This window comes from Littorina saxatilis, linkage group LG1 (genome assembly GCF_037325665.1).
Source record: "Littorina saxatilis isolate snail1 linkage group LG1, US_GU_Lsax_2.0, whole genome shotgun sequence".
Classification (NCBI taxonomy): Eukaryota; Metazoa; Mollusca; class Gastropoda; order Littorinimorpha; family Littorinidae; genus Littorina; species Littorina saxatilis.
In genome coordinates, this window is record NC_090245.1 from 46,798,546 (window position 1) to 46,824,745 (window position 26,200).

The window sequence follows — 26,200 nt, forward strand, 5'->3', positions numbered from 1 at the left end:
GCAAAGGCAGTGAAATTGACAAGAAGAGCGCGCGGGGTAGTAGTTGCGCTAAGAAGGATAGCACGCTTTTCTGTACCTCTCTTTGTTTTAACTTTCTGAGCGTGTTTTTAATCCAAACATATCATATCTATATGTTTTTGGAATCAGGAACCGACAAGGAATAAGATGAAAGTGTTTTTAAATTGATTTCGACAATTTAATTTTGATATAAATTTTTATATATTTAATTTTCAGAGCTTGTTTTTAATCCAAATATAACATATTTATATGTTTTTGGAATCAGAAAATGATGGAGAATAAGATGAACGTAAATTTGGATCGTTTTATAAATTTTTATTTTTTTTTACAATTTTCAGATTTTTAATGACCAAAGTCATTAATTAATTTTTAAGCCACCAAGCTGAAATGCAATACCGAAGTCCGGGCTTCGTCGAAGATTACTTGACCAAAATTTCAACCAATTTGGTTGAAAAATGAGGGCGTGACAGTGCCGCCTCAACTTTCACGAAAAGCCGGATATGACGTCATCAAAGACATTTATCAAAAAAATGAAAAAAACGTTCGGGGATTTCATACCCAGGAACTCTCATGTCAAATTTCATAAAGATCGATCCAGTAGTTTAGTCTGAATCGCTCTACACACACACACAGACAGACAGACAGACAGACACACGCACATACACCACGACCCTCGTTTCGATTCCCCCTCGATGTTAAAATATTTAGTCAAAACTTGACTAAATATAAAAACTCATGTTTAGGCGGCTGGCCAAGACAACACATGAGTGCATGTTGGTGTGCATTCAATCGTAAAAAATAACAGGAATTCCAACAAAAATGGATTAATACATGAATGGTTATTTATTATCTATTTTTGATCAAAATATGATATTTGACACAGATCTCATGTTTCATATGCAGAGACCAACGACTCTCTCGATCCCTGTAAAATGTTATAGTTTGTTGAAAAAGACAAGTGACGTATAATAATACAGTGGAACCCCTCATTTAAGACCTCCAAAAATCTGAGAAAATCAGGTCTTAAAAAGGAGGGAGTCTTAAAAAGGAGGGAGTCTTAAAAAGGAGGGAGTCTTAAAAAGGAGGTTAATCTACAGAGGTTATGAACAAAACATCTGAAAAAGGAAGGTCTTAAAAAGGAAGAAGTCTTAAATTGGGGGGACTGGAGAGAGGGGTTCCACTGTACACAAAACAACAAGAGCATGAAAAAGTGTGAACTGACGTGATGCTGGTGACGGAGGCAGACCACTGACTCCTGAGGGACGTCACCTGAGTCTTGTTCTTGACGTCCAGCTTGAGACGGACCAGAGTTCCCTTGCTTTCCTGGGGCCTGGCACCTGCAAGTTAAACACACACAGGTTTATTGATGAAAATGTGTCCTTTTCAGCAAAAAAACCTGAATCCAACGCAACCCCCCCCCCCCCCATATTTAGACTTCGCCCTTTTGAATACATGTACCTACATTTTTAAGATTTTCTGTTTACCTCTGTAAATTTGTCTCCATTTTAAGACTCCTTCCTTATCAAAGCCTCATTTTCTCAGAGTATTTTAGGCCTTCAAAGGGGGATTCCACTGTACTGCAGAGCCTGTCCAGTACAAATACGATGAAATGAAAGCAAGTGAAACCAGCAAAATCCCCCCCCCCCCCCCCCCCCAAACCACGGTGGGGAACGAAGGACAAAAAGATTGTTCATAACAATCATGTGGTAAACATCCAACCTACCAACAGAGAACTGCAGAGTAATAGTGTCCCCCTCTTCATTGATATTTCGGTCGAAGGTCACAGTGAGGTCAAAGGGCATTCCACGTCGGACCACCAAATTTTCTGTCTCATAGTCTGTGGTGAAGTGAGCATCTGCATTTATCATGAGATTCTTTTCGATGGACTTCACGGATAGTGCCTTGCCTGAAACAGGAACAGCAATGTTGTTATAATCTCTAGTGTTAGCCTGGCACCTCCAGAAAAGCAATTTTACATTTTAGAGCTCTGCATGCCTAGTATGGTTAGTATACTGTTTGATTTGCAAGTTATGAAGTGCAGAGGAACCTGTAAGTCGGTTCTCATTTTGTTATATATTCAGTTTTGCCCCTTCTGTCATAATGTAATGGAGCATGGTAATGAAACGATGATTAGAAATATAGCAAAAACTGCACTCACAAGCACACACACACACACACACACACTCGCGCACATGCATGCACACACACACACATACACACACACACATTGTACATGTACATAGATGCAGAACATTTCATAACAGAAGCTGCATGGGGTCAAAGGTTAAACAATGAAAACCATGGGAGTCATCTGACCTTCAGTCACGACCTTGAGAGTGGGAATCCTGTTCCTGTGTTCTTCATCAGAGAGCATCGGTTTCCTTCCCTCCTGCTCCCCTCCCAGCATGGCATCGCGCTTAGTTCGTCTGAAAAATATACAGAGCCACGTCATACTCTTTGAGCACATGAGTATTTGGTCCATTAAGGCCAAAACAACACAAAAGTTCCTTGTTGCTAATTCCCCAAACAACCTACCCCCCCCCTCCTCCCCAACCCTAGAACTTAAACAAAAAAAATAGTGGTATTAAAAATGACAAAACTCGATTTTGGAGACTTTGCAAGGAAGGTAACTCTTTTTTAACATCCAGGGAAAAGAGTTCACACGAAAAACAAACTTCAATAAAATGTAAACAAGTCGCGTAAGGCGAAATTACTACATTTAGTCAAGCTGTGGAACTCACAGAATGAAATTGAACGTAGTCCGCCGCAAGTGCAAAAGGCAGTGAAAGTGACGAACCTGTTTGGCGCGGTAGCGATTGCGCTGTGCTTCATAGCACGCTTTACTGTACCTCTCTTCGTTTTAACTTTCTGAGCGTGTTTTTAATCCAAACATATCATATCTATATGTTTTTGGAATCAGGAACCGACAAGGAATAAGATGAAAATGTTTTTAAATTGATTTCGAAAATTTAATTTTGATCATAAATTTAATTTTTTTTAAATTTTCAGAGCTTGTTTTTAATCCAAATATAACATATTTATATGTTTTTGGAATCAGAAAATGATGAAGAATAAGATGAACGTAAATTTGGATCGTTTTATAAAAAACTTTTTTTTTTTTACAATTTTCAGATTTTTAATGACCAAAGTCATTAATTAATTTTTAAGCCACCAAGCTGAAATGCACTACCGAAGTCCGGCCTTCGTCGAAGATTGCTTGGCCAAAATTTCAATCAATTTGATTAAAAAATGAGGATGTGACAGTGCCGCCTCAACTTTTACAAAAAGCCGGATATGACGTCATCAAAGACATTTATCGCAAAAAAGAAAAAAAGTCCGGGATTATCATACCCAGGAACTCTCACGTCAAATTTCATAAAGATCGGTCCAGTAGTTTACTCTGAATCGCTCTACACACACACACACGCACACACACACACACACACACACACACACACACACACATACACCATGACCCTCGTCTCGATTCCCCCTCTATGTTAAAACATTTAGTCAAAACTTGACTAAATGTAAACAAGTCGCGTATGGCGAAATTACTACATTTAGTCAAGCTGTGGAACTCACAGAATGAAACTGAACGTAGTCCGCCGCTAGTGCAAAAGGCAGTGAAAGTGACGAGCCTGTTTGGCGCGGTAGCGGTTGCGCTGTGCTTCATAGCACGCTTTACTGTACTTCTCTTCGTTTTAACTTTCTGAGCGTGTTTTTAATGCAAACATATCATATCTATATGTTTTTGGAATCAGAAACCGACAAAGAATAAGATGAAAGTGTGTTTAAATTGATTTCGAAAATTTAATTTTGATCATAATTTAAATTTTTTTTTAAATTTTCAGAGCTTGTTTTTAATCCAAATATAACATATTTATATGTTTTTGGAATCAGAAAATGATGAAGAATAAGATGAACGTAAATTTGGATCGTTTTATAAAAAACATTTTTTTTTTTACAATTTTCAGATTTTTAATGACCAAAGTCATTAATTAATTTTTAAGCCACCAAGCTGAAATGCAATACCGAAGTCCGGCCTTCGTCGAAGATTGCTTGGCCAAAATTTCAATCAATTTGATTGAAAATTGAGGGCGTGACAGTGCCGATTCAACTTTTACCAAAAGCCGGATATGACGTCATCAAAGACATTTATCGAAAAAAAATTAAAAAAATGTCCGGGGATATCATTCCCAGAAACTCTCATGTCAAATTTCATAAAGATCGGTCCAGTAGTTTAGTCTGAATCGCTCTACACACACACACACGCACAGACACACACACACACACACACACACACACACACACACACACACACACACACACACACACACACACACACACACACACACACACACACACACACACACACACATACACCACGACCCTCGTCTCGATTCCCCCTCTATGTTAATTTAGTCAAAACTTGACTAAATGTAAAAAGACCAAAAAAAAAGCAAATGCCCCAAACTGGTTTGGGCCTAGTCATCGGAAACAAACACATTATCATTATTTGTGTGTGTTGCCTAATCATACACAAACGAAAAATACAAATAAACAAACAGCAGTGGAATGTATCGTACTTTTGGGGCTTCAAGGCCAAACTTTTTTTTAACTTTGACCCCTGCGCTCTATTGACCGGTAGCGCCTTGTGTATGTCTTCAGCTAACCTGATCAGTAGTGATGTTGAGAATAGAATAGAGTATGATAGGGAAAAAGACAAAAGGTATGCATTGAATTAGTAAAGATCTCTCTCCAGGCCTCACTCTCTATGTCACTGTTAAATTAAAGGTACTGAACTTGTCAAATCCAGGTGCACGGAGCCCCTGGGGCTTTTAGTCATACCTCAGGCAGCTATCCGTTAGAAGAACTACCAAGTTTCATTGACTTGCACCCAAAGAGTCAAGAACTGCGATTTTTTTACGAATTAATTTCGTACTCGGACCCGGTTGGTCTTGACCTATTTTTGGATCTAAATTTAGATCAGGTAGATCACCACATCATGCACAAAAAGACACGTCACTAGCAAACTATGTCAGACGTCATCATGAGTTTGTGTAAAACAAAATGGAGGCCGGAATCACTCAATCGAATCGAACTCCGACCAAACACCACGTAATAACTAGGTTAATTTATGCACCCGCGTGAACAAGAAACTGTTGAGCTTCACAGATCTATGTTGTCGTTGGGTCGTTTTGGGTTTGTTTTACTACCATAGGAGGATTTTTGAACTGTAAATGCACTCAGCTGCAACAAAAACGCAAAACGAAGGCTGTGAGCTGCACTGTGCCTTTAATTAAAACAGATCCTATGCCTCGCCAATAACGTTGGTTGTGTGACGTTCCTAATTAAGCTAATGAAGTAATATAACATATATTGATTTCAGATTGTTTTCAGTGCCCACCAGAACTGGGCAATTTGAAGGGAAGAATTCCCGATAGGGAATGAAAAGCACCACTGTATGTGTATGTTCATGTATGTTCATGTATGTTAAAAGTCAAAGAATCAGTAATGTACACAAGTAACCTAATTCCATTGCTTTTCTTTTCAAAAAGAAAGAGAGAGAGAGAGAGAGAGAGAGAGAGAGAGAGAGAGAGAGAGAGAGAGAGAGAGAGAGAATATAATAATGAGAGAGAGAATTGAATTGAACTTTATTTAACAAGGATTAAGATTTAAGGCTACGCCTTTTCTTCCAATCCGTCCTTGAGAGAGAGAGAGAGAGAGAGAGAGAGAGAGAGAGAGAGAGAGAGAGAGAGAGAGAGAGAGAGAGAGAGAGTGGGGGGGGGGGGTGTTAAAGACCACAATCCACGAGAGACGCATATCATCTCCTAGAACGATGGCAGCAAGTAGTGATCATGCGACTCCGAACTGGTCACTGTCGCCTCAACGCCCACATGTTCAGGAAGCTGAAGCTGACCCCATCACCAACCTGTCCCTGTGGTCTGGAAGACCAGAAACTCCAGAAAATGTCTTAATGACATGCCCCCAACTTAAACCAATCAGAGACAAAGTGTGGCCAGCATCAGTCCCTCTCCGCACCAAACTCTATGGGAGCAGACAACCACGACGCCATTCGTCTCGCAGACTAAACTGATGGTGTGACCAAAGATCTTGTATGCTACGCTAGCGTAGCATACAAGATCTTTGGTGTGACGGCGAACGCAAGAAGAAGAAGAAGAAGCAAACAAAAAGCCAGGGGTGGGTTGCATTGGGCGGAAATGTGCTCAAAGTTGAGATGGTTGACTTTACGCCGAAAGCGCGAAAACCGGGGTGCATGAGCGGTCTTACGTTCGTTGAGCACAGCGTTTGCTGCTCCCCCCCCCCCCCCCCCTCCAGGCTTAATGCTGAGCTTGGCAGAGATAACAGACTTAACCAGCCAGTTGCCCCTTGCAAGATGATTTTTGAAAACCTTTTATCATTTGGTGCTATAATAGGTCGCACCAACGCGAAGGAGTTGGACAACTTTCTTGTTTACTTCATCTGGGCCCGGCAACCAAAAGGTTTTTGTTTTTGTTTTCTTTAGGGTGAAATCATTTTTAATTTTGTAATTTGTTGAAATATATATTTATGTATTTATTTATTCAATCATTAATATATTAATTTTATATTTTGTTGTCTTTTTTTTTATTTGTTAGAAATCATCTTTTGTTACCTAATGCTGTCTCTAATAGTTATAAGTGTTTTATTATTTGATTTTTAAAATTTTATTTATTTAATCTTATTTATTTATTATTTATTTTTTAATCTCACATTATCTGACTTTGGTTTCTTTTCCTTCTATTTTGTTTTTTCTTCATTTTTTATTTTGATATAATTCGTGTTTTTTTTGTAATTACTGTATTTTTATCTTCTTTTTGTATTTACTTTTTTAATTTTTGGTCGATGTTTACCTTTTCAGTAGAGAGCGATTCAAGATCAAGAAGACAATCTTTATTTTTCTTCTACTCGATCCAACATACACAATGCACAAAATAGTACTATAACGCCGTACGCTCTACTTTGTACTACACACGGCATCTCCTGTGTTGGTATGAGCTCCCGCTTCCTATGCATGCTTGAATGCGCCCAGATGCCGCAGAGTACATTATTGTGTAACAGACGGTTTCTGATGCGCCCTTTTCCCGCGAACCTACTAGACTGCAGTTTGCATTGGCTGTTGCTGACCACATTTCCCGTGACGTCATGGAATCTCCCACTAAACGCTCTAAGTTGCCCTCTTTCTTTGTTGAGTCGGCCCTATAAAGACGGCTCATGCATACAAGTATGACGGCTTACTAGTGCCAAAACCTGGTGTTACCCATTATCACGTGATAATTACTAATTAACGCTGTCAGTTACTGTTTTCACTCTTATTTACTCATTTTCCCGGGATAATTAGTAATTTTCACGGGAAAATGACTAATTTTTAGTTTTGGCACTAGCAATCCGTCAGGAAGTGAGCCAAAACGAAAAATGAGTAATTAACAGGTGAAAGTTAGTAATTTTCCCGGGGAAAATAGTAATTTTCCCGGGAAAATCAGTAATTAACACGTGATAATGGTAATTATCATGGGAAAATTACTAATTTTCCCTTGATAATTACAATTATGAGGTTTTGGCACTAGTAAGCCATATGACGGCTTAGTAGTGCCAAAACCTGGTGTTACCCATTATCACGTGATAATTACTAATTAATTACTGTTTTCATCTGTTAGTTACTCATTTTCACGGGAACATTACTAATTTTTAGTTTTGGCACTAGCAATCCGTCAGGAAGTGAGCCAAAACTAAAAATTAGTAATTAACAGGTGAAAGTTAGTAATTTTCCCGGGAAAATTAGTAGTCAACACGTGAAAACGGTAATTATCAACGGAAAATTACTAATTTTCCCTTGATAATTACAATTATGAGGTTTTGGCACTAGTAAGCCGTCATATACAACGGTAAAACTGTCTCCGTACGTCTCTCTCCGTCACACACACACCCAGAGTGGGCGCGGCGCGCGCAGCGAGTACCGTCACGCACTGGCAGCAGATGCGCGAGGAGTTTGTTTCTTGTTTTGCAGTTGTTTTGAACAGCAACAGTATGCTCACTCGATCAAGTAATACAGGAACTACACGATTTCACCACTTGAATGACTCCAACCCCCACAACCAGTCATGCACCCCACTCCCCCATTCCCGCTTTTTTCACAGCCGCTGAAAAGTTTGCATCAGCATAGCCTGTTCAACCGTAAGCTTACATGATTCTATCTCTCAGTCTGTATCTCATTTTCTCTTTCTCTCGACTCGCTTGATCGACACTTTTATACATGTAGGCCTATAGTTATACAAGTGAACAACTATCTCGGCTCTTTCTGTTCGCCTTTTCCCCTTCGGGTTGAAATGCAGCACGCCGTGACTTTCCTGCAAAGTACAAGTGACTTCCCCACACAAGGAACTTAGTCGATAAATATCGACAGGGGGCCGACAAATGGTTTAAATGGGAAATGTGTGTATATGGGTGTGGGTTTGAAACAAACAAACAAACCAACCCATGTGAACCCCGGGCCGCAGGCCTTCGATGTAGTGATTGAAAAAAAAGGATGTTCTCAAATGGTTCAATTCTCATTTGGTCTGATTCTCAAATGGTACCGGTATACTCCCCCCCCCCCCCCCTGGCCGCAGGCCTAGGAGTAAAATTTTTATAGACACTGACCTTCTTCCCAGGGGTCATTGACCCAGTTTTAGCTATGAGAGGTGGTTCGCCCAGAGGCTGTAGAGTATACTGGGGCGGTCTCTTTGATGTCTTGAGAGGAAACTTGGCCAGGGTAGTACATGCACCAGAACTGGTGGACACCAAGGACAAACATGAAATCGAAGCAGTTTGCTTTCAGAGAGAACGGTCGTCAGCAACTCAAACTTCTCTGTTTTCTTTTTTTTTTTTAATCTGACTTTCTTTGTGGCCCCCTGACTCCGCCCCCTCCCTCTGTAAGGACCCTCCTCCACAAGGACCGATTTTTGTCAACATTTTAAAGGTCGCTAGAGAGGGGTTCCACTGTATGACCTAACCGCTACTGGCAGACGGCCTCAATCTTCACGCGCAAAGACGAGATTAATAGGTGCTCGGTTTTGGTATTTTGAATTACATTACATTAAACCTTTGTTGGGTTTCATGGTCATGGCAACAGCCATAATAATATTACATGATGTATAATATCATATTTCAGCATATGTGAATTACATGTCATCATACTAAACTGTCATACATTTTTATTCCTACATTATTCTGATTGATCACAACCAAACCTACTATCATTGGACACATCCAAATGCAAGCGCCTGTTCTTGACAATTTCTCTCTGATCTAAATATAAAATCAGTGCAATTTCCTGGGTCGGGCTTTGCCACAGACACTCACGGTTTGGCCTGTAGGTAAAATGTACAATGTATTTTCTGATTTGTGCACAAAAGCTTTTTTTCTTTTTTCTTTTTTTTAACATAACAATGTTTAATGTCACTGTATGTTTAAAAGACCATGGTCATATTTGTAAAAAAAATGTTAAATTAGAAAATAAATAACATTTTGGTTCATGATTTTTCCTACACCTGTGCTAAAAATAAGAAATAAAAATGTCGGGTATATAAGTCACTCAAATACAGCTAGGTATGAATGGCTCGGTTTGAGTTTGTTGCAGTTGACCCTGCACAATGCGACATATCATGTTTTTGTTGAACAATTTTGACGTCACCCCTCCCATAGGGTGACGTATTTCACAACTTCCTGTGTTACACAAACTCTGTGATGACCAATTTTGACGTCACCCCTCCCATAGGGTGACGGATTTCACAACTTTCTACAGATGAACAATTTTGACGTCACCCCTCCCATAGGGTGACGGATGTCACAACTTCCTGTGTACACAAACTGATGACGTATTTCACAACAAAATGGCGCTGCCCATGGTCAACCTCGAAACTATCCGTATAGAATGGGGGCGTCCTCGCCCCCATAATAACTGCGGCCTTGAACTCTGCAGGAACTAGTCTTCAACAGCCCATTAATCTGTTAACAGTCTGACAGCTCTGTCACACCGTGACTTTCTGTCGAAAATAGAGGGAAAGAGAGAGTGAGAGCAAAGGGGGTCTTTTTCTTTATTTGGTGTTTAACGTCGTTTTCAACCACGAAGGTTATATCGCGACGAGGGAAAGGGGGGAGATGGGATAGGGGAAAGGGGGGAGATGGGATAGAGCCACTTGTTAAGTGTTTCTTGTTCACAAAAGCACAAATAAAAAAATTGCTCCAGGGGCTTGCAACGTAGTAGGCCTACAATATATGACCTTACTGGGAGAATGCAAGTTTCCAGTACAAAGGACTAAACATTTCTTACATACTGCTTGACTAAAATCTTTACAAACATTGACTATAGTTCTATACAAGAACCACTTAACAAGGGTTAAAGGAGAAACAGAATCCGTTAGTCGCCTCATACGACATGCGGGGTGCAGAGAAATAAGGATGTGGAAAAGAAGACTTTTGGTAAGTGAAATAAAGGTGATGGATCCAGTCAGGTAGAAATAAGACAACAAGAAAAGAATTGGAAAACTGCAGGGAATAGTAGGGAGAGTTTTCTTGGAAGGAAATATAGGTGAAAGGACTGGTAAGGCAGAAATAAGACAAAAGAAGAGAAGAAGCAGAACCGTTAGTCGCCTCTTACGACATGCTGGTTAGCATCGGGTAAATTCTTTCTAGTCCCAACCAATATGGGACTCCCCCAAACCCGCGGGGGGTAGCAAAGGGGGTACCGGTACCCTCTTTGGTAAGAGTGTGTGTATGAGAGAGGGAGTTAGAGAGAGCGAGAGGAGAGTGAGCATGCGCCCAGAGAGCACTCAAATTCACCGACGTTTTTGTGTGCATGTCAGTACACAGCGCGCACACACTAATACACACATGCACACACACACGCATGAACACACACACGTACACACACAACACACACACACAACACACACACACACACACACACACATACACACACACACACAATGTGACATGGTTACTCGTGGTGTTTTCACAATCATGATGTTTCTGATGACTCCACTCGATGTCGGACGGTCCACCACTAAAGTGGTTCTCCAGCAAATTACCATGACCTTATAAGTTTTTATGGATTGTGCGATGAAAGGATAATGCTGCATGCGAATTGTATGCTGGAATTGTCGTTTGACAGGTCGGCCTGCTATTGGCTACCAGAATTCACAGTACAGTGACCCCCCCCCCCCCCCCCAAGTCTTTATACACATACATTATGGGGGTAAATTTACTGAGATCATAAACAGAAAATCTGCGAAAACAAGGTCTTAGAAGGGAAAGAGTCTTAAATCAGGACTCTTAAAAACAGGGGGGGGGGGGGGGGGGATTCCATTGTACAGGTACGGTTGTCTGCACAGACTGTGATTTCTCCTTCGTTGGTGAAATTACCCGCCAGAGCTATCAAATTCGTGTTGGAAGTTACCATGCAGCTTTCTGCATGTTGTGTGGTACGGTAGCCTGAACAGACTGTGATTCTCCTTCGATGGTGAAATGTCCCGCCAGAGCTATATAATTCGTGTTGGAAGTTCAGTATCATGCAGCTGTCCGCATGTTTTCTGGAATGGTAGCCTGAACAGACTGTAATTTCTTCTTCAGTGGTGAAATGTTCCCGCAAGAGCAATATAAAGTGAATACGCCCCATTGGAAGCATTGCAGAGCTAGTGTCCGCCGTGTGACCGTGACTGCCGGATGCCATGACCCGTGTCTGATTTATGCTTTATGGGCCAGCCAGGGCTGTAGATGATGCATAATGCATAATGCATGCATAGCAGTGGAGTGGGGCTCGAATGACCTGGGGAAACTGAGCTGACCCTAGTAAACAGGCTGTGCTGTACGACAGATTGAGGCAGTTACAAACCACAAACAAGATAACATTAACAATATAGTTTACATCACAAACTGTGACAATCAGTCACACTGTAACCAGAGGGCAAACAAAGCGGAATACACCTTAATTTCTATCTTTCTTGATCTTCCCGGCCCGCTTAGGGTAAGGGTACCCCTCTCCCCCCACTCCCCCTCCCCCCTCACCCCCTCTCTCCTCCCAAACACCACCAATGATACACTGGCGTACCCCATCCCGAGCGAACCGCCACGGCTATACGCTAATAGGCCTATACACGGGTTCAGTATAGATCTATGAAACTCCTTACGTCACTCGAGCAACAATCGTTGCATTCTATCAAACTCACGCGGCGGGTAAACCCCTGTTACATCAACGAACCGCGTCCTTCCGTTCTAAAACTAGTCAGTACAGCGTGAAGCACCGACCGGCCACGCATCAACAACTCGGCTTTCTCCTCCACACGCCAACGCAATAGTACAGTGTTCCTGGCCTTGTTAGACCCCCCCCCCCCCCCCCCCATCTCTCCGATCCGATTCAAGATCCTCCCCCACACACATTTTAAAACTCTGTATACGGCAAGGAGAGGAATTTGATATATACGGAGAATTAGACCCCCCATCTCCCCGATCCGATTCAAGATCCACCCCCCCAACCTACACACACATGTATACATTTAAAAACCCTGTGTACGCAGACTTTCTTTTTACATGGTCTGTCAAATTAGTCTCAATTTTTAGACCTCACTGGATTTGGTCAATTGTTGGTGCCGTTGTAAAAAGGATGGAGGGAGGGGTGAGGGATACGCATCAATGTACAGATTCTACTGACCACAAGCAAACAGCACTGACCCGCAATACCTCCTTCCTGACTCAAGTCAAGTCAAGTCAAGTATTTTATTGTTTTGGGCCCAGAGGGCTTTGAAACAAAGATATAACTTTAACAAAAAAAGGTAACAAATCAGACAGTTAATATATGTATACAAATTGAGCGGACAAATACAACAATACTATACAACCAAAACTACCACACAAACGACGACTGGATATATTAATTAATGTCCTACAGGCATACATGTATATGTTTGGCCTCTTAAGGACAGGAATGGGGTTATATGATAAAGCCACACAAACACTTTCGCGGTGACCTACTATACGAGGGATTCCGTAACATGACCACTTGAGGCGATGGACGGAACTACGATGGCCTACCATGTTTATGTTAACACAAGCTCTGGACTTTCATTGTGAACACAAAATGCAACAAAAACAAGGAGAGGAATTTGATGTGTATACAGAGAATCGGTAACAGATGAGTGCGTGTCAGTACACACACACACACACACACACACACACACACACACACACCGCGCGAGGTAGGATCCTTTCAATCAATCACACTTTTATATCAAGGGCCTGTTGAGCTGTATAGCTTCGGGGGGTCATGCATGGAAGCCGTCGTGTTTCACACTTTCAATTCACGCAATTCATAGCGAGCAATATTGCTATTTCATAGGTAACGTGGATTTCCATTGGTCAATTGGGCAAAACTGAGCTCATTGTAAAAGTGATATCGACGACATTTCAGTTTTGATATCGACGACCTCTTTATTGCTTCCCCACTTCAAAAACAAAAACACCTAAATTTAAAAACAAACAAATATATATGAAAATGTAATGATCCCAGAATTTAGTTGAGCAAGTGACTAAAGACTTTTTGAAAGAAAAGACATTTTGAAATACTGAAAAGTACAAGAAAAGAGTGAACAAAAAGAAATAATAATCAGAGGGAGGGATATGGAACAGCCAAAACTGAGACAAATACTTTTGTAATTTCTTTACAGTAGAGAGAGAGAGAGAGAGAGAGAGAGAGAGAGAGAGAGAGAGAGAGAGAGAGAGAGAGAGATGATGATGATGACGGTGCAGCGGTCAAGAGTTAGGACAGCAAGCTGGTTGTATCACAGATGAATAATGACGCAGTCAGTGGTCACCGGAGTCACGTCCTGGCTACTTCATATCAAATCATGGTCAATGCCGCCACCTTTGTCCACTTCAAATGTGTCTACTTCAGTCCTACGTGATACAACTCTCTACCCTCAGGCTGGGGAAAGTCAGTGCGGGAGATCGAGGCAACTCACACTACTCACTGTCACAGCCGCCTGTTTTCAAATCCAAGTGACAAAAGCTACATTAAAATATCGTAATAGCTCGTGAAAGCCGCACAGTGTCAATTGAGTTACGCTTGATGTGTTCCGACCCGGCCTGGTTTTCAGTTAGTCCCCTATCCTTGACATTTCTTAGGATGAACACGCTTTTGATATGAACAGATTTAGATAAGTGAAAAAGATAGTGTAACAGCCTATCACAGCATATACAATCTTTATTTTTCTTCTACTCGATCCAACATACACAATGCACAAAATAGTAAAAACAGTTTTACTGCAGTAAAATTGAAATCAAGAATGCTGCAGTAAAACGGTGATGTTGTTTTACTGCAGAAAAACTGTTTACACTTTTTCTTCAGCATTTTGGCATTATTCAGTTATTCTGCAGAAAAACAGAAATGCTGGAGAAAAACTGTCTTTTCTGCAGCATTTCTGCATAATGTCATCTTTCGCCGAAGCAACGGGTTTTTCTGGAGCAAAACATTTTACTGCAGTAAAATTGAAATCAAGAATGCTGCAGTAAAACGGTGCTGTTGTTTTACTGCAGAAAACCTGTTTACACTTTTTCTGCAGAATTTTGTACTGGCTCATTATAATGTTGGAGCACGCGAGCCCCCCTCTGTCGAGAGATGGACTCATCCAGAATTACCAATAGTTACAAACTATTATACTATCCCAGGGGGCGACGAATACAAACGCTACTTTACAAGGTCGTTCGTTTTTCTCCAGAAAAACTGTGACAGACTATTCTGCAGTAAAACAACATCACCGTTTCGCGAAAGATGACATTATGCAGAAATGCTGCAGAAAAGACAGTTTTTCTCCAGCATTTCGGTTTTTCTCCAGAATAACTGAATAATGTCATAATCCGCCAAGAGCCAGTACAAAATGCTGCAGAAAAAGTGTAAACAGGTTTTCTGCAGTAAAACAACAGCACCGTTTTACTACAGAATTCTTTATTTCAATTTTACTGCAGTAAAATGTTTTGCTCCAGAAAAACCCGTTGCTTCGGCGAAAGATGACATTATGCAGAAATGCTGCAGAAAAGACAGTTTTTCTCCAGCATTTCTGTTTTTCTGCAGAATAACTGAATAATGCCAAAATGCTGAAGAAAAAGTGTAAACAGTTTTTCTGCAGTAAAACAACATCTCCGTTTTACTGCAGCATTCTTGATTTCAATTTTACTGCAGTAAAACTGTTTTACTGCAGAAAAAAACGTTGCTCTCGCGAAAGATGACATTATTATTATTATTATTATTATTGTGATCATTTTTATGCGCCTAATCTAGATATAGCCCTAGGCGCTTACATATTAATTTCTGCCGTTTGAAATGGAATTTTTTACAGACAGACAGACAAACAGACATTTTTTACACACAATATATAACGCATTCACATCGGCCAGTAAAGCTCAGTAGCCTATTAGGCGAGCATTCACCTTTCACGGCCTTTATTCCAAGTCAAACGGGTATTTGGTGGACATTTTTATCTATGCCTATACAATTTTGCCAGGAAAGACCCTTTTGTCAATCGTGGGATCTTTAACGTGCACACCCCAATGTAGTGTACACGAAGGGACCTCGGTTTTTCGTCTCATCCGAAAGACTAGCACTTGAACCCACCACCTAGGTTAGGAAAGGGGGGAGAAAATTGCGGCCTGACCCAGGGTCGAACACGCAACCTCTCGCTTCCGAGCGCAAGTGCGTTACCACTCGGCCACCCAGTCCATGCAGAATCGCTGCAGAAAAGAACGGTTTTTTTCCCAGCATTTTTGTTTTTCTGCAGAATAACTGAATAATGTCATAATCCGCCAAGGATAACAGTAACAAACAATAACACACGAACAACTGAACAAAACATACACACACCCACACACGGCACACACGAGGATGTCACAGTCTGCCAATCTGCCGGCCGGAAAGATAGTTTCACTAAAACCTTTGTAAAAGGGAATAGATGGCTTGGGCTTTGTAGGAGATGATCGAGGAACTTGAAACTGAAAGCACGGTATACAGTTTCAGTCACACCACTGCTCAGCACAAATAAAACAAGTCGCGTAAGGCGAAAATACAATATTTAGTCAAGTAGCTGTCGAACTCACAGAATGAAACTGAACGCAACGCAACGCAGCAAGACCGTATACTCGTAGCATCGTCACTCCACCGCCCGTGGCAAAGGCAGTGTCCGTGGAATTGACAAGAAGAGCGGGGTATTCGTTGCGCTGAGAAGGATAGCACGCTTTTCTGTACCTCTCTTCGTTTTAACTTTCTGAGCGTGTTTTTAATCCAAACATATCATATCTATATATTTTTGGAATCAGGAACCAATAAGGAATAAGATGAAAGTGTTTTTAAATTGATTTCGAAAAAAAAAAATTGATAATAATTTTTATATATTTAATTTTCAGAGCTTGTTTGTAATCCGAATATAACATATTTATATGTTTTTGGAATCAGCAAATGATGGAGAATAAGATAAACGTAAATTTGGATCGTTTTATAAATTTTTATTTTTTTTTACAATTTTCAGATTTTTAATGACCAAAGTCATTAATTAATTTTTAAGCCACCAAGCTGAAACGCAATACCGAAGTCCGGGCTTCGTCGAAGATTACTTGACCAAACTTTCAACCAATTTGGTTGAAAAATGAGGGCGTGACAGTGCCGCCTCAACTTTCACGAAAAGCCGGATATGACGTCATCAAAGACATTTATCAAAAAAATGAAAAAAACCTTCGGGGATTTCATACCCAGGAACTCTCATGTCAAATTTCATAAAGATCGGTCCAGTAGTTTAGTCTGAATCGCTCTACACACACACACAGACAGACAGACAGACACACGCACATACACCACGACCCTCGTTTCGATTCCCCCTCGATGTTAAAATATTTAGTCAAAACTTGACTAAATATAACAAGTCGCGTAAGGCGAAAATACAATATTTAGTCAAGTAGCTGTCGAACTCACAGAATGAAACTGAACGCAATGCAACGCAGCAAGACCGTATACTCGTGGTCCACCGCTCACGGCATAGGCAGTGAAATTGACAAGAAGAGCGGGGTAGTGGTTACGCTATGCTGCATAGCACGCTTTTCTGTACCTCTCTTCGTTTTAACTTTCTGAGCGTGTTTTTAATCCAAACATATCATATCTATATGTTTTTGGAATCAGGAACCGACAAGGAATAAGATGAAAGTGTTTTTAAAACGATTTCGAAAAAAATATTTTGATAATAATTTTTATATATTTAATTTTCAGAGCTTGTTTTTAATCCGAATATAACATATTTATATGTTTTTGGAATCAGCAAATGATGGAGAATAAGATAAACGTAAATTTGGATCGTTTTATAAATTTTTATTTTTTTTTACAATTTTCAGATTTTTAATGACCAAAGTCATTAATTAATTTTTAAGCCACCAAGCTGAAATGCAATACCGAACCCCGGGCTTCGTCGAAGATTACTTGACCAAAATTTCAACCAATTTGGTTGAAAAATGAGGGCGTGACAGTGCCGCCTCAACTTTCACGAAAAGCCGGATATGACGTCATCAAAGACATTTATCAAAAAAATGAAAAAAACGTTCCGAGATTTCATACCCAGGAACTCTCATGTCAAATTTCATAAAGATCGGTCCAGTAGTTTAGTCTGAATCGCTCTACACACACACACACACACACAGACACACACACAGACACACACACACACGCACACACGCACATACACCACGACCCTCGTTTCGATTCCCCCTCGATGTTAAAATATTTAGTCAAAACTTGACTAAATAAAATGACAAAAGAACAGGATGTGCACGCGAACTACAAAAATAACTTCGAATAGACCAACTGAGCAACCTGAAACACAAGTATGTGACTGAGTTTAAACACAAAAACTAACTCATGTTTGCTTCAGTTCTTATGAAGTACGAACCACAAATTTGCGTACTGCAACTTAGCTAGCAAATTACACTCTTCCGATAAGCAATGAAAATTGTCAATTTTTTTTGGATTTGATTGAATGTTGTTGATTGTGCTTCAAGGCCAATGAGGTTATAAAGCTAACACAACAATCTTCAGTCTTTTTCTTCTGTGTTCGTTAGCTGAAACTCCCACAATCTTTTACGTGTATGACTGTGTTTACCGGCCCGCCATTTAAAACAACAACCAGCAGGGAGATTCAACATTATCAAATCAATGTAACGGTAGTCATCAGACACGTACTGCTGCATTTTTGTCCATGCAAGACACGTTTCCCGGCAGCCGGAATTACTCCGTACCGTTGACTGATTTATAAGTTTATGTGCAGCAGAACATGATCGATGTGAACGTTGCACCACCGGACTGCGGTGAAACAAAACAAGCGTGAGAAGAATCTGTCCTTTCTCTGGCCATCCCACCTTGACATACTCGGCTGTACACCAGATGTCGGTGTTTGGCTGCCTAAATCAGTAAATAGCGAGGGGGGGGGGGGAGGTTGGGGGTTGGGGGATGGGGGAGCTTTATACACGTAACAACCCACTCTTGCTAAATCCACGAGTGTAGGCTACGTGGGAGTTTCAGTCCATGAACGCAGAAGACTAAGAACCTGATAAGAAACCATCGCGGTCGCGGGCGGCCACCCGCCTGTCCCGACTTTAGTTTTACTTGCGCCAAAGGTATCCGGCACTTTGATCCACGCAAAGCATCATTTTGCGGACTGAAACAGGTGTCCGTAACAAATTTAATTCAGAAAAAAAATCCAGTTTTGCACAGAAAGCAACCGGCCGAACTTTCCATTTTATTCTGTCAGTCAGTGTCCAGGCAGAAGGATACTCACGTCCCATGCCCACTGAAAGCCCAGGCGGATCTGCGTGGCTAGCTACATATAAATCAGGCATACTACATGGCTTGCTGTGTCGTACCAGATTTACACGAGTTGTCTTTTTACATTTAGTCAAGTTTTGACTGAATGTTTTAACATAGAGGGGGAATCGAGACGAGGGTCATGGTGTATATTGTGTGTTTGTGTGTATGTGTGTATGTGCGTGCTTGTGTGTGTGTACGTGTGTGTGTGTGTGTGTGTGTGTGTGTGTGTGTGTGTGTGTGGAGCGATTCAGAGTAAACTACTGGACCGATCTTTATGAAATTTGAGATGAGAGTTCCTGGGTATGATATCCCCGGATGTTTTTTCATTTTTTCGATAAATGTCTTTGATGACGTCATATCCGGCTTTTTGTAAAAGTTGAGGCAGCACTGTTACACCCTCATTTTTCAATCAAATTGATTGAAATTTTGGCCAAGCAATCTTCGACGAAGGCCGGGGTTTGGTATTGCATTTCAGCTTGGTGGCTTAAAAATTAATTAATGACTTTGGTCATTAAAAATCTGAAAATTGTAAAAAAAAATTTTTTTTAATAAAACGATCCAAATTTACGTTCATCTTATTCTTCATCAATTTCTGATTCCAAAAACATATAAATATGTTATATTCGGATTAAAAACAAGCTCTGAAAATTAAAAAAAAAATTATGATCAAAATTAAATTTTCGAAATCAATTTAAAAACACTTTCATCTTATTCCTTGTCGGTTCCTGATTCCAAAAACATATAGATATGATATGTTTGGATTAAAAACACGCTCAGAAAGTTAAAACGAAGAGAGGTACAGTAAAGCGTGCTATGAAGCACAGCGCAACCGCTACCGCGCCAAACAGGCTCGTCACTTTCACTGCCTTTTGCACTAGCGGCGGACTACGTTCAATTTCATTCTGAGTTCCACAGCTTGACTAAATGTAGTAATGTCGCCTTACGCGACATGTTTAAATATTGAACTGCGAGCGAGCGAAAGCGAGCTGTTCACTATTTGAAAAAGCAACGAGTGTAAATCTGGTACGACATAGCAAGCCATTTAGTAATCTGTTTATCCTACATACTGTACTTACAATGTATTTTATTGCGAGCGCAATTTTTTTCTCCGTAATGACGTTTGTCTCGGTGACTTTGGCATGATAAGCAGTGGAAAAACAGGTCCCTGCCAAACTTGGTTGACATGACCTCATTTACATGATATCATTACACACGTGTGGTTTGAACGATCGATGTTGTGATCTAATAACTAAATAAGTCACTAAGTGGTCTCTCTCACGTATGTAGGATAAACCTGATATCGTTACACCGGCGGCCAGTGATGAACCTGATAAGACCAAAACGTGAGAAAATATATCTAAATAGATACTCACGATCTGGTGTTGTAGCGATGACGAGTACGTGCTTTGGGCGACCTGTCGTTGTCGGTTGCAGCTGATGCAGTTGACGATCGTCCCCGCCTACGCCGTGTCATGATGACCTCGCGTGCACAACTACGCTCACAACTTCAACGACAACAGACACTTCCCGCGGCCCCTGTAAAGGAGTAGAGGGAGTGGAGACAAATGGATTATTTCCAAGAAAACGAATAGAGGCAAAAGGTCCGTAAAAAAACTGACAAAACTTGAACAATAATACACGCACCCTTGTATGGCAATCCGTTTGTAAAGAAATTACGTTTTTTCGTGTTGATCTAAATAATGAATTATTTATCTAAATAATTCATTATTAGCTAAATAATTCATTATTTAGATCAACACGAAAAAACGTAATTTCTTTACAAACGGATTACCATACCCTTGCACCAGAAAAACGCACTGCGGGATTCTGATCTACGAATTCGTCCAACTGATTCATCCGCTAACGCGGCAGTATCACTGTAAAATGCAGATTAGATGCGAACACGGAACTTGATCACAACATAAAATAAGCTTGGCCGTCAGGTTTTGTCAGTCGTGTTGTAATTAATGACAACGAGTCTAAACTGAAGTTAACACAGACACCGTACTAGGCTGAATATTCGGGAATGCTGATTGTTTACACTTTTACACAACTGAACAGTACAAAAGTCAAAAGAACACGGAAGATCCACGCTAATGCAATACGATAACATTCACTGAAACTGACAGTCCTGAAGGATAACACAAAAAACCCAACCCTTTACGATTTTTGGTTTGCGACACACCACCCAAACAAAAAACCTCAACCTACATCGGCACATAAAAACAACGCGTAAAAACAAGCCGGCTGTCACGATTTCGTCTTTCGCCTGTGTACATATTTCCCCCTCGACACTGATATATACTCAAAGAAGTGAAATTATTTATGGACGAAAAGCATGTCAGTTTCTTGCATGTGAAGAAAATTGGGGATAAAATGTAATAGATTTCACCCCCAAAATCGAATTCTTCGAAAACGTGTACTGAGTGGTTACGTCCATTGTCATTGAGTAAGAAGGAAAACATTTTAGGATGAATCAAATTTCTAAGTTAAATAAAACAAATTGGTTGGACAAATTTGGCCCCATGAATGTAAGGTACACAAGGTCGCTCATCAGTACTATCGAAGGGTGTTTTTTTTGTTCAATGTAGAGTTTATAGGCCTACTAGATCAACGAGGCCGAGAAGCGAAATATCAACACGGCGAAAGATGAAAACGTCACACCGGCTATGTGGAACCTTACCGCAGACAGACGCCAACAGCACGGTACACAATATTCAGTAAGCTGATCGTTCCCTGAGCTGATACTGATAACGAACACACACCGATGCACCGTCCAAACCAAAAGTGAAGAAGTTATCGTTGATCAAACACTGACTTTCAAAGCTCAGCACACTTGTACAGCTAACCACGCCACTTATGAACAGCGTTGCATTCAGCCGGCGACAATAATTGTTGAGAATCTTCCAAACCCACGCTACCTCCGCGACCTTGACTGTTCGTTTATGAGTGGAGTATAGTGAGAGTGGGGGTGGTGGTTCGCAGTGCTGCAGTCCTTCTCTTGCTGCATGCTACGGTGCCAGCGAACCGTGAAGCCTGAATGAACCAGCTTACCTGCGCTCCATGTTGGTACTTCAGTTTTCTGTGCGGTTGTCTGCCACCAGAGGTTAGATGACGTCCCTCGAGAACTGAGGAGGGTCCCGCTTCACAGTTTTCTATTTCACTTTTTCATGATTCGCCGTTTATCATTTCGCCTTTTCCCGATTAGCCGTTTTCCATGTCGCCTTTTCTGGAATCGCCGTGTATCATTTCGCCTTTTCTCTAATCGACCTTTTACACCTCCCGATTCGCCCTTCGCAGCGAGGCCGGTTTGCATTTGCCATTTTGTGTTAGCATAGACCTAGGTCCCTGGTGTTAGTCACAGTCGCAGTATTGCTGACACTACTGCCAGATGACAGGCTTTGGCCTGTTTTCAGTATTCACGTTAAACAATGCGGATACATTTCCATTTTGTAGCACAGTTTTATTTTTAGTGACACGCGAAGTCTCAGTTGTTGAACTGAACATCATTTGGCACAGCAGCACTGACCTGGTGAGAGTAAGCAGTAATGCCAAAGAGAACTCAGTAGCACGCCCAGGGAAGAGCTTGATATCTGCATTCGCTAAGAACTCACCAGAAAGACCTCAACAACTCTGAGAAAAACAGTTCTTAAAAAGGAGGGAGTCTTAAAATGAAGGTAAATTTAGAGGTAAGCTTAATGACAAAAAAAATCAGTCTGAGAAAAATGAGTCTTTAAAGTTTGTTGGAGGCAGTCTTTCTGAATCTTGGGATTTTAAAAGGTGGGTTCCACTGTTCTGATAAATGTAACAATTCCTGCTTGTTTGTTCAGTGAGGACCGTTACAATTTTTCCAACTAAAAATACATATACGGGAGATCTTCTTCTTCTTCTTGTCGATCACTCAGATGGAAACGCCGGTTCTCCGCGCAAATGTTGCCGTGCGCTGTAGGTCGTCCAGACTGCCATAGAGCTTCCCTTGCACCGTGGTCGCCTCCGCATATATATAGTATGTGTTATACGGGAGATAAGACACGGCGTTAAAATGTACACAAAAGAATGGGGTATCATATCATTACATTACTCATACTTTCCACGAAGTCTGCTTTCCGCCTGATAAGAGTGCCTTAGCCATCTGACCACCGCAGCGATGATTTGCCGCTGGATATCGACACGGCCGTATGAATACTGTTATGAAGGTGAAGTGTGTCCTACCACTGACAGCTTGCACGTTTGTTATGACCCAATAAAAGTATTCGAACAACAGAGACGTTTTGTTCAACCCTCTCACTTTGGCTGTGCAGACGAGACTTTATCAACCTGCCAGTTATCAGTAGGGACAGTGCATTTGTGTTGTAGTCAAACTGAAGTGATGTTGAGTTAGCTTGTCCGTGACACCACAACTGAATTACCTGAATCAGTGAATGTCCGGGTGCTGAGAATCAATTAAGTCGTCTTTTAGCATAGGAGAGACCGTCGGGACATATTCGCTCAAGACGATTTTTCTTCTTCTTCTTCATTTAATTATCATTACTACTGTACTACCAGGGGCGGAGCAGTTAAGCCCGAGGAGGGGGGGTGGGGGGGGGGGGTGGGGTTACAACCTGGAGTCCAGGGGTCGGTAGAGGTGGGGTACCGTGGCAACGCCCCGTTGGGGGCACGGTCTGGGGGCCAAGCCCCCCTGAAGCTGAAGAAATCTAGCTATCTTATAAACAATTTGTGGCTTATCCTTGATTTTAAACATGATCAACTGGTGTCAGCGGCCACTCATTATATATTTCTTTTAAAGTTAGTATTAAACAATGGCAATTTATCTTCCATGATATCTGCTCCCGACATCATACACTATGGTTTGAAGAAAGACATGTCGCATAGGAGTGGCAGTTAAAACTGTACAAAAATGATACTGATTAAACAATTAACTCTTCCCCGGCTTTACAGACAGAAACAACAACATAGGGCCTAATTCACAAACATTTTTTTGAACCCCTGTAACCACCCCCCTAATCCGCCCCTGACAACTATTGCTATTATTTAAGTTTTTGAGACATCACAGTCCGCTAAGAGATTTATAGAGCAAATCGAGAAAATAATTATTGAACTCAGCGCGTTATTATTCATATTGTAATTCTTATTCATAACAAACGTTACATGCTCCACAGTGTTTCACGTCAGTTTTGCGTCAAAGACCAGTGGGTTTTTCTCTCAGTGAATATATCATTTGATTGGACACCCTTTTAAAGTTTTTGATTCTTGTATGGGGACTAAGAATAAAGCAACACGTAAAAACACATGCATGTATTGCACTTACCCTGGCATCGACTCAGGCAGTCCCACTCTTCCCTGTGAGGCCAAGTCACATTAATATTGTTGCTGACACGGACACTGACGACCAAAGACGCGGATCCAGTGTGTTTTCAACTTCTTCCAGTTTCACACGCTTCAACGCTGCCGAAAGAACTTTAGGCTGACAAAATCTGTACCGCTTTTCAGTCCTAGTTGCACAGCTGTAGGCTTTCGCTTTGCAACCACGTTGCACTGATTTGCAGTTCAACTTATTCAGAAGAAACAATTAACAGTGACATTGCGTAAAACTGAAATAACTTCTGTCACTAGCGGGCAACGTGTGGGTTTAGTAAAAGTAAAACAAACTGCGCGCTCATTGTTTTGACATGTAGTGATTGTCATGTTCAGTTTTTGACAGTTTGCTGCTCAGTGCAATCATCATGCACTTTCACCGGCGTAAAAGCCAAACCGGCCATGATCATGACAGTACTAGCAAACTGATGAAGTAAACTGGTCGATCTCTCAGTCTAAACTGCACGCATGAACACGCACACCCACGCCGGCGCGCCGCAGAAGCACGCACGCACGCACGCACCGCGCACACACAGACACACACACACACACTCACTGTGACTGGTACTGCAGACACACTATACTGATGTCACACTGACACACCGACGGTCACACGCACTACACACACTGGCGCACGCACACCGCACACACAAACGCGGCACGCCGCACACACACACACACACACACACACACACACCCTCACACACACACACACACACACACACACAAACCCACACACACTCTCTCTCTCTCCCTCTCTCTCTCCGCAGTTTTTGACTGCCGCTGTAGTTTTAGCCGGAAATCAATCCTGGAGGGGCGACAATCAAGTGATAAGATATGTTGTATTGAGTTGAAGGAGTTACGTTTCTTCTTGTGTTTCCCTGGTCCATTCCCCATCAATGGCATCAAACACAACTACACAACTATCTAGCTGGTATAGGCAGGAATAACTCAAGCCTTTTACAGAGATAATAAACCATAGCATGTCCAGTATTGGCCCGTGAGGCTGTTCATTTCAAAGAATAAACGATCCGGGAACGAACTATAAGACCGTGCCATCCGATTGTGGGTAATTGTTTGACTGAAACATTGGCAGCTTGAACATTTGGGTACATTTGAGATGCATAGTGCTTTTAATTTTAAAAGAATTGACATGAAATAGAAAATAATAATAAACTTTGGCAAGGGGTAATGATTCTTACCGTACCGTGCCAACCTCACAGTCACAGATTAAGACTGACAGTGTTTTTACGGAGTGACGTAAAACTAAAAAAAAAACTAAACACGTTTACTATCAATCTCACATTCGTTATATTTTACGTATCATTTTTGTGTGGTCAGGAACATTTATTCCTATTATTGTTTGAAAACGGATTGAATATCAGATGCTTTCAATCACGGCACACACACACACACACACACACTGACACACACGCACACACACACACAATGACACACACAATGACACACACACACACACTGACACACACACACACACTATGACACACACACACACACACACACACCGTGACACACCAGCACACACACACATACACACACACACACCGTGACACACCAGCACACACACACACACACACACACACACACACACCACCTGACGGCCTTTTCTGAACATTTCCTTGTCACAGTTCTATGAATTAAAAAAAAATCCCCTTGATGAACACTCAGCGAGGACACAAGGAAAACTGTACGGGCCAAGTGGTTAGAGCCGCAGTTTTGGAGAGAATGTAACTCGCAAGTCAGTTTTGACCCGGAAGCCGAAAGGCTGGCATCGGATGTACCGTACTTACAGTTGAAAGGTTAATGAGCCGAATTAAGCCAGGTAGCCTTTATGACCACCTCTACCATACCGCCACTGCATGAGATTTTTCTCATTGCCCGCAAGTCCAAGAATGT

At 41.3% G+C, this 26,200-nt stretch overlaps 1 protein-coding gene across 4 annotated transcripts in view; it reads right to left on the minus strand.

The window, feature by feature from the left end:
• Positions 1–24,651, minus strand: part of LOC138971510 (protein-glutamine gamma-glutamyltransferase K-like) — a 39,324-nt gene extending 14,673 nt beyond the window's left edge. The window contains exons 1-5 of one of the 4 annotated variants that reach the window (XM_070344270.1): positions 24,237–24,651; positions 20,302–20,464; positions 2,335–2,444; positions 1,742–1,924; positions 1,241–1,355 (exon numbers count right to left, since the gene is read on the minus strand). In XM_070344270.1, the coding sequence (XP_070200371.1) occupies positions 1,241–1,355; positions 1,742–1,924; positions 2,335–2,444; positions 20,302–20,402 (509 nt within the window). In that variant the 5' untranslated portion in view covers positions 20,403–20,464; positions 24,237–24,651. The other 3 variants (XM_070344257.1, XM_070344277.1, XM_070344266.1) reach the window with 3 other exon arrangements.
• Between the last annotated feature and the right edge of the window lie 1,549 nt (positions 24,652–26,200).